Source organism: Myotis lucifugus, unplaced genomic scaffold (genome assembly GCF_000147115.1).
Source record: "Myotis lucifugus unplaced genomic scaffold, Myoluc2.0 scaffold_550, whole genome shotgun sequence".
Classification (NCBI taxonomy): Eukaryota; Metazoa; Chordata; class Mammalia; order Chiroptera; family Vespertilionidae; genus Myotis; species Myotis lucifugus.
Genome location: NW_005871598.1, coordinates 426,249 through 438,598, shown reverse-complemented (window position 1 = coordinate 438,598; position 12,350 = coordinate 426,249). Strand labels below are relative to the sequence as shown.

The following is a 12,350-nucleotide window of genomic DNA, read 5'->3' as shown; positions in this document are numbered from 1 at the left end:
GAAATTGTTACAGAGAACCGGAATAAATCAAGTAATGCTCAGAGAGTTTGGAGTCACACTTTATTCACCGCAGTGGCCTTAGAGGAACTGAATTCAAATTCTAAGCAGAGCTACAAGCAGAACTTCCCTTTTTATTAAAGAGCCAGCCCTATGTGTGCTTAGTGGTTATCTCGCTGGTGGCCTTTAAAACTATACAGTTCTATCCAATTAAAAAATGCACCTGGCATGGCATTGGGCGTACAAGGTCTCTGGCCTACAAGGTCAGACAGCTAAGTTTATCTTCCTCATTATTCAAGCAGGCTAAAGCAGGCTAGAAAGCAAAGTTATTTTTTTTTTAGAATAAGAGGCCGTCTAAAGAATGGCAGAGAATTCCAAACAGTAGTTTTACAAAATAGGGGTTAGCTTTCTCAAAATCTCTTCAGCCACAAATCAATCAGGTATTAGTTCTGGGCATCTTACCAAGTGCAATTCACCTCCTTCAAGCCTCACTTGTACCAGAAACTTAGGAGGAATCTAGCAGAGTGTATGTTCCATTAAAAAGGGGTTTAAATTCAGGAAAATAAGTCCCAAAGAGTCACCATCACTGTTGTTATTCTAAGTGAATAAAATAAAACACTCCCCGCACATTTAACACTTCTCTCAAGTGTGAACTCTCAGATGTTTAATAAGACTATTTTTTTGGGTAAAAGACTTCCCACATTCAGTACATTCATACGGCTTCCCTCCATTGTGAACTCTGAGGTGATCAGTGAGGTGAGCCCTTCGACGAAAGGACATCCCACATTCTCTACACTCATATGGCTTCTCTCCAGTGTGAACAGTCTGATGTTCAATAAGGTGATCCCTTTCACAAAAGGACATCCCACATTCTCTACACGCATATGGATTCTCTCCAGTGTGAACTCTGAGGTGTACAGTGAGGTGAGCCCTTAGACGAAAGGACATCCCACATTCTCTACACTCATATGGATATGGCTTCCCTCCAGTGTGAACTTTGAGGTGCCTAGTGAGGTGATACCTTCGAGGAAAGGACATCCCACATTCTCTACACTCATACAGCTTCTCTCCAGTGTGAACTCTGAGGTGTCTAGCGAGGTTAGCCCTTAGACAAAAGGACTTTCCACATTCTGTACACTCATATGGCTTCTCTCCAGTGTGAACTCTGAGGTGTACATTGAGGTGAGACCTTTGACGAAAGGATACCCCACATTCTCTACACTTATATGGCCTTTCTCCTATGTGAACTTTGTTGTGTTGTTTGAGGGTAGACTTATAACTGAAAAACTTCCCACAATGTCTGCACTCATATGGCTTCTCTCCATTGTGAACTCTCTGGTGTTTAATGAGTGCGGGTCTTTTTGTGAAGAACTTCCCACATTCATTACACCCATATCGCTTTTCTTCAGTGTGAACTCTCTTATGTCGAATGACGTTCAAGTTTCGTCTAAACACTTTCCTACATTTGTTACATTCATAAATCAGTTCCCCAGAACACACACCCTGACACTGAACAACTTTCAGGTTGTGGCTGGCAGCGTTTTCACATTCACCCCACTGGTGATGACTTCTTGCATCAAGCAATTCCTGTGAAATCTCACTGCCACAGTGGAGCTCCTCAGTGTTGAGAGTGGCCTGGTGCTGGGGAAGCTCTGAGTTGTATTGCAAGTCTTCCCCAACCTCCCTGCTGGCTGAAGGCACTGAAGATAAGGAGAAGCTGCACCTGCTTACAAAGGAGGCCCCGTCCATAGCTTCTTTCCAGGGCTCCTCTCCACATTCATTCCTCTGTTGCTGGTGAGGGTTTGCACTGAAACAGAAGTCTCCAACACATACATCAGTACAGAAGGCTTTCTGCTCAAAGTATGCCGCATGTGACCCAGTCAGGTGCAAAATATCTTTTAACACAGAGAAACACTGCTTACACAGAGGGATCTTCTGGGTGGCTGGAGCTGTCTTAGAAGCCCTGACCTGTGACTCTCCTTGTATAGATACACTCTGAATTGAACAAGCCTCCTCATCTTCCATTTTATGCCAACAACCTGAAAAGTGAGAAATGGTGAGGAAATGACTGTTGAATGTGTGACAGGGGGACTTCCCATTGCAAAAGTGTGTTACACCTCACACCTTGGTCCCATGAAAATGTCTGAAAATAAGAGATGTGCAGGAAGGATTAATAAGAGACTCTCATGACTTTCTGGGCTAATGAAGATCACAACACAGGGAGGCCTCACGAGAAATATGACACAAACATGGCAAGCACCACATGGAATAGAATATGGATTTCCAGCTAATACTTCAACTAACAGCATTTAGCATGGCTTATCTGCTGGGGACCAGGGCGAGCTGTGCAAGAGGTTGGTTCTGCCTTACTCCAAGTAAAATTCAATAATGGAATAGCTGGTAATTAGCACTTATGTGCACTTCATAACTCATGTGCAAGAATAATGTTGCAGAATAATGCAGAGGCACCAAGGCAGAGAAATAGGTGATACAGAAATGAGCAGTCTCCACTGTGCCAGAGCAATACAGCTTGCTATAGTATTCAGGGAAGAAAATATTACAAACACCTGAATGGGGGCCTTACGAGAACAGCCCATGGTTCATGTAGGTAAAGACCATAACATGGCACAGGCTACCATTAAGAACCTTTACCTAGAGAAAGAGTGCAGAAGTGGAAGCAATGCATGTGGACACTGACAGCCTCCCATGAAGAGAAGGTGCAAGCTGGGACCCATTAAGCTCACTGCAAGACTCCTGACTCCCTAACACTTCCTGCACTTTTTGAGGTTATGGGTGTTAGGGATGTTCATGGAGTCCTTTACTCAGGGCTCCCCATCCAGTTCATCCCTGGCAGCCACAGCACATTTGACAGGACAGTGGGGAAAGTAGCAGAGGACTGTTCTGGCTGTGGGAGAGAGAAAGCTATGGCTGAGGAATAAAGGAAGAGAGGTCATCACCTCAGGACACTGGGAGAATGTGGAGGTCTTACCTAGAGATGATACAAGTGCAAAAACTTCCAGCATCACTTCGTAGTACAGAAGTCTCTGAGCCTCATCAAGGAGTCCCCACTCCTCCTGAGAGAAGGCAATGGCCACGTCCTTAAAGTTCATATCCTGTCATAATGGGGACAGTTCAGCCCATGATCAGATTCACTCCTAAGTTTATAAGTTGTCATAATCCCCACCCTCCACACCCATCTGCTCTTTACACTCTTCACATCAGATTAAATACCAGGCCTTCATCCAATGAAAGGCACTGTCTTCTTATTTTCCTGTTGATATTTTTCTTCCCACAACAATTAAGGCAGTTGAGCAGATAAAAGATACCTGAGCTCTGGACCTCCCATGTATGCCACACTGCCTCTTATAAATACAGTGGGTGTCAAAAGCATAAGTTAGAGAGGGATGTTGTCCATAAAGAGAGTGTGAGTGATTTGATACTGTTTTCTCAGGAAATAGCATTGTAGTCCCTCTGACTGTTCCTCTAAGACAGTGGTCAGCAAACTCATTAGTCAACAGAGCCAAATATCAACAGTACAACGACTGAAATTTCTTTTGAGAGCCAAATTTTTTAAACTTAAACTACATAGGTAGGTACATTGTTATTAACTTAATTAGGGTACTCCTAAGCTGGCCTTTGCTAAAAACGTCCTCAATCTGATTGAGGTACGTTCGCTGAGGTCGACACCTTCCAACTCCCCCATCCACACTCATCTTGTATACTTGTTTCATCTATCTCAGTGGTCGGCAATCTCATTAGTCAACAGAGCCAACTATCAACAGTACTTCTTCAAAATAGACTCGCCCAGGCCAAAAACAGACTTCTACGCATGGGCCATGAAGTTTCAATCACACTGTACATGTGCGCCTGCACGTGGTATTTTGTAGAAGAGCCACACTCAAGGGGCCAAAGAGCCGAATGTGGCTCTCGAGCCACAGTTTACCGACCACTGCTCTAAGACACCAAAAACATGGCATCACAATTCACCCTCTTGACCCTAATCCCAAGGTGCTGAGGCCATCACTTTTCACAATCTGCTGCACATAGTTCTTTGAACACCACTTCTCTCTCACAGCTTCATTCCCAGAGGCACAACTTCAAACTAATGCAAACATGCGGAGGCGTGGATGAATTTTATCCTAATCACCTTCTTTTCCAAAATTATAGTTCACCACCTCCATAATCTCGTTCTCTCTTACCCTTCTTCCTTACCCATGCCAGTGGAGATTTACAAGCCTAGGTAACACTGATGAATGCCACCTCATTCCCATCAACCAGTGTGTCACTCCCAACAACAAAAGGCAGGTGGTTAGTTAAACAGCACCTAAGCTCTTAACCTAGAATGTAGCACACCCCTCTTTACAGGCAATTATCCTAAAATTCACCTTGTTACATCCAGGCATCACCAGAAATACACTCTTCCTTCATTCACTCTTATGTCAATGTCAGGGTGCTGTGGCCATGAATTCACATTCCCTCCCCAAGTACACATCACTCTTTATACCACACCTCACTCAAACCTGCACTCCCACAGTCCCAGCCCCCATGTTCATCTCCTGGCCTTTTACTTATTACTCAGCATGTGTGCTCCAGAGGAGGGTTGCCAAATTAAAACAGGATCAAGCACTGACCAGACTCTGATAGTCCTCACTCGAAGAGGCAGTCTTGTGTCTTGCTATGTAGGCCTTGACTGTTTTTTTTCTTCAACCTCAACTATTAAGAACAACAATCAGATCTCAGATATCCATAGCCCACCTCCTGTGATGTTGCACTTGATTTCCCTTCACTAGTCACAGCCAACATCTCTCCCTTAACCTTCAATCAAGTCCCAGCCCCGATGGCCCTCTGCACCAAGCCCAGTGAGTCTCACAGATGACCACTCGAGCCTCTTAGCTGATCCACAAGACTGACTGCAACTCCCCACGGCCAGGCCACACCAAGGATCACAACAAAATCCTGGTGAGAGTTTAGAAATGTTATGTACCAGCCCTAGTCTCATGTTTGAATTACTCTTTGGCCTCCATTTAATCTCAGGTCCACTCATCCTTTAAAGGCCTTGACCACTGCAAAACGATTATCTCTTCCCCACACTCTACATGAAAACTTCTTTCCCTATGTTGTGTTGTGACAGCCACTTCCCACAAACAGTGGCCCCAGCAAGAAAGCCAGTCCTGAGAAACCAAGATGGCGGCATAGGTAAACACCGGAAATTGCTGCCTCCCACAACAACTTCAAAACTACAACTAAAAGATAAAACAGACACCATCCAGAACCACAGGAAGCCTGGCTGAGTGGAAATTCTACAACTAGAAGGAAAGAGAAAAGCACTGAGACTCAGAGGAGGTTCGGAAGTAAAGTGCAGAGGTACAGAGGCACATGTGGAAAGGGCTGGCGGCTGAGGACACAGTTGTCTTTTTCAATCGGGAGGGAATCTCAAGCGCCCGACTGCTCTGAACTCCAGTTCCGGGCGAGTCTCTGGGACCCAGACTCTTACGGGTAGAGGATGACTGTCTGGCATCAGACAGAAATCGAGGGTGGCTTTCTCTCAGAGGTGCTTGCAGCGAATATCGGAACACTGAGAAGCAGGGCCTCTTAGGACAGGACTGAGGAGCAGCCATAGCTGCTTGCTCCACCCTGTTGATCCCCTGGGACACCGCCCCGCCCAAGTTGTGCGCCAGCTTTTGCATATGAAAGGCTTGGCCCTTTGCAATCTGAAAACTACCTAACCAACTGCAGATTGCATTCCTTCACAGCTGAGCTCCTGCTAGGTAGCCTCAGGCAGAGACTAAATTAGCACCTCCTTAGAGATCCAAGAGCCAGTGTACCCAGGGGTCAGAGTGGGACCATCCAGATTACAACTCCTCAGATCCATAAGGGACACACTCAGGGGACAGACTCAGTGAGCACCAAAGCCTCATCGAAGCAAGTTTTGCCCCAGAAGGGTATCTCCAGCACAGAAGTTCTCCCACTGCAGACACAGCTGATTCTCACAGCCAATTGGCCTGGAGGTCAATTCCTCCCAGTGATACCTACAACAAGACTGTGCACAAAGCCCACAAGGGGGTGCACCAAGAGTGTCCACCTCAGGTAATTGGGGAGGCTGAGCCACTGGGCCCTATTGGACACCTAGCACAGAAAGCCACTCTATCAACACAGGGAAGCATAAAAAATGCGGAGACAAAGAAACAGGTCACAAATGACAGAAATGGAGGAGAGTAAATTACTGGATATAGAGTTCAAAACCACGGTTATAAGGTTTTTCAAGAATTTTCTAGAAACCGCCGATAAATTTAGTAAGACCCTCAAGAAATCTAGTGAGACAGCTGATAAATTTAATAAGATCCTCAATAAGTCTAGTGAGACCCTCGAGGTTGTGAAAAAGGACCAACTAGAATGTAAGTATACACTGACTTAAATAAAGAATATTATACAGACATCCAACAGCAGACTAGAGGATCGCAAGAATCAAGTCAAAAATACGAAGAAGCAAAGAATACCCAACCAGAAAAGCAAAAAGAAAAAATAATCCAACAATATGAAGATAGTGTAAGGAGCCTCTGGGACAGCTCCAAGCGTACCACCATCCGAATTATAGGGGTGCCAGAAGAAGAGAGAGAGGAAGATATTGAAACCCTATTTGAAGAAATAATGACAGAAAACTTCCCCTACCTGGTGAAAGAAATAGACTTACAAGTCTAGGAAGCACAGAGAACCCCAAACAAAAGGAATCCAAAGAGGACCACACCAAGACACATCATAATTAAAATGCCAAGAGCAAAAGACAAAGAGAGAACCTTAAAAGCAGCAAGAGAAAGACAGTTACCTACAAGGGAGTACCCATACGACTGTCAGCTGATTTCTCAACAGAAACTTTGCAGGCCCGAGGGGAATGGCAAGAAATATTCAAAGTGATGAATGCCAAGAACCTACAACCAAGATTACTTTATCCAGCAAAGCTATCATTCAGAATTGAAGGTCAGATAAAGAGCTTCACAGATAAGAAAAAGCTAAAGGAGTTCATCACCACCAAACCAGTATTATATGAAATGCTGAAAGGTATCCTTTAAGAAGAGGAAGAAGAAGAAAAAGATACAAATACAAATTATGAACAACAAATACACATCTATCAACAAGTGAATCTAAAAATCAAGTGACTAAATAATCTGATGAACAGAAAAAAAAAAGAAAAAGCCAGTCCTCAAGCTCACACTGTCCCTTCTGACCTACCAACCTGACCATGATTCCCTTTATTAAAGTGATGTACAGTTCTGGATTATGTGTCTCAGTTGATTGAGCATAGACCCATGCACTGGTGAGGTCACATGCCTGGGTTGTGGGCTAGATTCACAGTAGAGATTGTGCAAGTGGCAACCAATCCTTGTTTTTTGCTCATCCCTGTTTCCCTCTCTCTCTTCCTCTCCCTTTCTTTCTACATCTAATATCAATAAAAATATACATGTATTTTTAAAAATATACCTGCAGGTTCCTGAATCAGCTCACTCTTCACTGCTTGCCTTTGCACATTCTGGACCCTATGTCTGGAGGACCTTGCACTCATTACACTGGTTGCCACAAACAAGGTCCACGTCATGAAGCCCTACTCCTGGCCTTAGGAGTCTGGGCTGAGTGTCTGTTCAAAGTCCCCAGGTCCACGAGATACAAGAGCAGCTGACAGTCGCAGGACTCTACTCTCTCAGAGGCCACAAGGGGGTGAAGCCCTGAAATAAGCTCCACAAACCCGTACACCTAATTCATTCTGCATTTGTAGGAATTTGTGGAAAGAAAATGTATGTTGAGAGCCTGGCACCCACCAGGCTCTATGGGCTCAGGCTGCTCAGTGTCCTTGCCCAGCCCCGAGGCCAGGTGCCCTCCGGATGCCTGTTTTATCTCAGGGCTCAGTCCTCAGTGCTCACTCTGCCAGTTCCCTTATCATTTACAGGACTTCCCTTTCCTGTCCACAGCTGCTGTCCTCTGTCCTCCAGTCTGTCCTTCCTCTGAGCAATGTTAGGAAAAGTTAGAATCCGGCCTCAGAAAATGTCCCTATTTTTTTCACAACCATCTATGGCCCCAGCGTCCTGAGAGTGAAAGTAAAACTCCTCGTGCAAAACCTCACCTCATGTCTTTGTTGCATTTACACCCACAACAGGCCCGGGTTCCCGAGTCCTCCCTGCTCAGTCGCACCATCACGTCCTTACAAGGCGGCACTGCAGCCTTTCACCCTCTTCCCCCATCAGCCATTTGTCACCCACGAGGGACTCACCATTCTGAGCGCTGGGACCTGGACGGCGGCACCTGAGAGGCGCCGGTCCCCAAGGCTGGAGGGGGAAATGGGGTCAGGCTGCGGGGACGCTGTGAGCAGAGAGGAGTCCGGGGGGCACGGAGATGCCATTCTCGGGCTGTTGGGGCTCAAACAGGCTCGCTGCCTCCCAAGCCTCCTCCTCCTCACGACCAGCGCCCTGAAGCCTGCAAATCTGTGAACAAAGACCTAAAAAGTTAAAATGACCACCGGGAGGTGGAAGACGGAAATCCCGCCCTAGCCGGATGCGCAGACACCAAAATGCTCTTTAGCACCGCCCACATGCGTGTAGTGCCTTCTGGGTAATGTAGTTTTCTCAACCGCCCAGTTTAGTACTAGCATCCCAGCCAATGACTTAGGTGAATAAAGGTGTTGTGGCAGAGAGAGTGATGCCTGGGGAGGGACTAGATGGGACCAGAGGCCTGGCTAACTGGAGCCGATTAACAGATCTCTGAGGGGAAGAGGTGGGAGGAATGCAAGAGATCCACCAAAGAATATATACAGAGGGGGGAAATGGGAGACATCGATAATACTATCACCAATGAAAAATATACGCATTTTCATAAACTTTAAAATAATGTAGCTCAGCTGGTGTATCTCAGTGGTTGAGCCTCGACCTATGAACCAGAAGGTTATGGTATTTTTCATTAAATTTTTATTTTTTAAATTATTTATTGTTTAAAGTATTACATATACTATTACATATAACTCCTTTTTCTGCCCAGCCACCCCCACACCTCAGCACATGCCCTTTCCCTCCATAGTGTCTGTGTCCATTGGTTATACTTATATAAATGCATATAAGTCCTTTGGTTGATCCCTTAACCCCTCTCTCCCCTGGCTTCCTTCTGAAGTTTGACAGTCTGTTTGACACTTATGTTTCTGGATCTATTTTTGGTCATCAATTTATGCTGTCCATTATATTCCACAAATGATGAGGTCATGTGATACTGTTTCTTTTTCTATTCAGGGTGCATACATGGGTTGCAGGCTCAATTCCCAGTGTGGGGGTGGAGTCATGCATGAGGCAACTAATCAGCAATTCTCTCTCATCATTGATGTTTTTATCTCTCCTCCCTTCCACTCTATAAAATCAACAAAAATATGTTAAACAAAGTATATACATATACATATATATATAGGCCATGGGCATAGACAATAATGTGTTGAGGGACTAGAAGCTGTGGGGGCAGGGTAGAGGGAGAAAAGCCGGGAGGAGCATGGCAGAAATTGGGAACATCTGTAATAGAGTCAGCAATCCTATATAATAAAGTGCTAATATGCAAATGGTCATCGTGCCCTCAAGCCCGTGTGCCCTTGCACCAGGGCCAGGGGAACGGAGGCCAGGCCGGGGGACCTGAGGCCGTGCTGCCTGCCTTGGCAGCAGTACCGGGGGAACTGAGGCTGGGTGAGGGTAGCTAAGGCCATGCCCATTGCCCCGGCACTGGGGCCGGGGCTGGGGGACCTGAGGACACGCTGGGGGACCTGAGATCATCACCACCCCCCACCCCAGTTCTGGGGCCGGGGAACCTGAGGCCACAATCCCTGCCCTACTGGGCTTGATGGAGGTGGGGCCAGCTGGGTCTGGGTCTTGTGTAATTACGAGGTGTGCATGGGTGAATGCGGACTTGACTCTGGGTCCCACGGCCCACCCCAGACTCTGACAGAAGGGAGATTTTCATAAACATTTTACTGTTTCTCTTCCATCTCTGACACTTCTATGATAGAGAAAGGGCAAATAGCAATATTAAAATATTTCCTCCAATTAATTCCCTTTTAATGTGCACGAATTTTGTGCACCTGGGCCACTAGTCTATTCATATAAAAAGGCAGCTACCATAAGGGCCATACGATCTAACAACTGGTCATTATGATGCCCACTGTGGCCAGCAAACCAGCCTGATCAGGGGGTAGGGCTGGTGGCCAAACTTGTGGCCCCTCCCCCTGCCGGCCTGCCCCTTATCATGAGCAGGACTTGCCAGCCAAATGACCCCTCCTTTCCCACTCCCCGCCGGCCAGCTGCACCCCTGATCAGCTCGCCCCACCATGATAAGCCCACAGCCTCTCCCCCCAACTAGCCCGCCCCTGAGAGCACCCCCCCCCCAACCCAATAGGGGATGGAGCTTGGCAGGCAATCTCCTGCAGCTCCTCTTCCTATTCAGCCCACCCTTGATTGTCCCTCCACCTCAATACGGGGTGGGGCTGCCTGGCCAATGTCCTGTAGCCCCGCCCCCCAGCCAGCCATGCCCCTGATGGGCCCCCACCACCCTCATCGCCCGCAGCCCCCCCTGGCCAGCCCCAATCCTGATCACCACCACACCTCAATAGGGGGTGGGGCTGTATGGCCAACCTCCTAAAGCCCCTACCCCCGGCCAGCCCCACTTCTGATCCACCCCCAACCCAAATACGGGGTGAGGCTGGCTGGCCAATCTCCTGCAACCCCTCCCCCCACCTGGCCCCATCCCAAATCAGCTTCTCCACCCCAATCAGGGGCAGGGATGGCCAGCCAACCACCTATGGCCCTTCCGCCGAACCGATGGCCCTGATTGGCACCCCCACCCACCCCATTTGGGGGCGGGGCCAGCAGGCCCACTGCCGACAACCCCTCCCCAAGGCCTGCCCAGCCCCCTATAGGCCCTGCAATAAGGATCAGGGGCACGGCACACTGGCCAGTTGCCCGAGGCCCCTTCATCCGGCAAGCCCAGCCCTGATCCGGGGCCCTGATGGGGCCCTGAACCAGGCATGCTGGCCAGCACCTCCCGCCATCTCCTGCTCCTGACAGGTTCAGCCCCAATCCGCCCTGAGTGGGGCCGGCCAGCTGGACCCCACCCATGCACTAATTCGTGCACTCGGCCTCTAGTAAAAAATAACAGTGTGCACAGCCAGTGGGGCTCAGTGTTTGGGCGTGTACCCATCAACCAACATCTTGCTAGTTCCGTTCCAGGTCAAGGCACATACCCAGGTTGGGAGCTTCATCCCAGTGGGGGAATGCTGGAGGCAGCTGGTCAATGATTCTCTCTCATCACTGATGTTTCTTCCTTCCTGTTCTCTCTAAAAAATCAATAAAGACATTTAAAAAATGAAAAGTGTTAAGATTGATTTGACTCAACACAACAAAGTGATTGTGGGCCATCACGTTATCTTCCAAGTCTTGTAAGCACAATCATGCCTTGTTCTGTCTTTACACAGGATGTCCCAGGCACAGTTTGTAGGGAACAGGAACCAGCCTGGAGCTGGTCTGCCTCAGCTTGGCCTATAGTGTTTGAGTTCTTGACTTCATGCAGAAAAGATTTCACAACTGGAGTTCAGAGATTTTGAGGAACATTTATTAAAGATGGGGATAATGAAAAATATGTAGGGCTTAGGATAGAACAAGGAACAGCAGAGAGACTAGGTGGGACTCCTATGGCTCCTAGAAACACCACTGTGACTCACTGGAGAATCAGAGAAAAGGAGGCCTTGAGCACAGGTTCAGGGGGTTAGCCCAGGATGAGCTGTTGCTGCTCATTGCTGCCTCAGTTGCAGGTCGAGCGGGATCCCAAAAGCTTAGGAGAGCCTGGCCGGTGTGTTTCAGTGGTTGAGTATTGACCTATGAACTTGGAGGTCACGGTTGCATTCCCAGTCAGGATACATGCTCAGGTGATGGGCTGGATCCCCATTGTGAGGCATGCAGAAGGCAGCCTATCAGTGATTCTCTCTCATCATTGATGTTTCTATTCCTCACTCATCCCTTCCTCTCTGAAATAAATAAATATAATTTTGAATGTATGTTTTAAATCAATTATACTTACATCAAAGTTTAAAAAATGATTAAAACTTGCCACTTCCAAGGAGACATGTAATACTCTTTGTAATACTTTAAGCAATAAAACAATTAAAAAAAAACTTGCCACTTCCCAATTATTTTACTATTTCACTATGAAAGTTCTTGAGCATGTTTATACCTACTGTATCAATATGTTGGAAATAAAATATAATGGTTTCCTACTGAAATATCTCATCAGCTCATATTCAGTGCTATCATTTTGGAAGTTTGAAAGTGACGATGATGAGAGTA

General features: G+C 47.0%; 1 protein-coding gene across 1 annotated transcript; it reads right to left on the bottom strand.

Moving 5' to 3' along the window:
* Positions 1-291: 291 nt before the first annotated feature.
* Positions 292-8,472, bottom strand: LOC102422839 (zinc finger protein 501-like). Its single transcript, XM_014446544.2, has 3 exons — positions 8,111-8,472; positions 2,987-3,110; positions 292-2,036 (listed from the first exon to the last, which is right to left on the bottom strand). Exons 1-3 carry the CDS (start codon positions 8,126-8,128, stop codon positions 640-642), a joined length of 1,539 nt encoding a protein of 512 aa, XP_014302030.1. The 5' UTR covers positions 8,129-8,472; the 3' UTR covers positions 292-639.
* Positions 8,473-12,350: the final 3,878 nt, after the last annotated feature.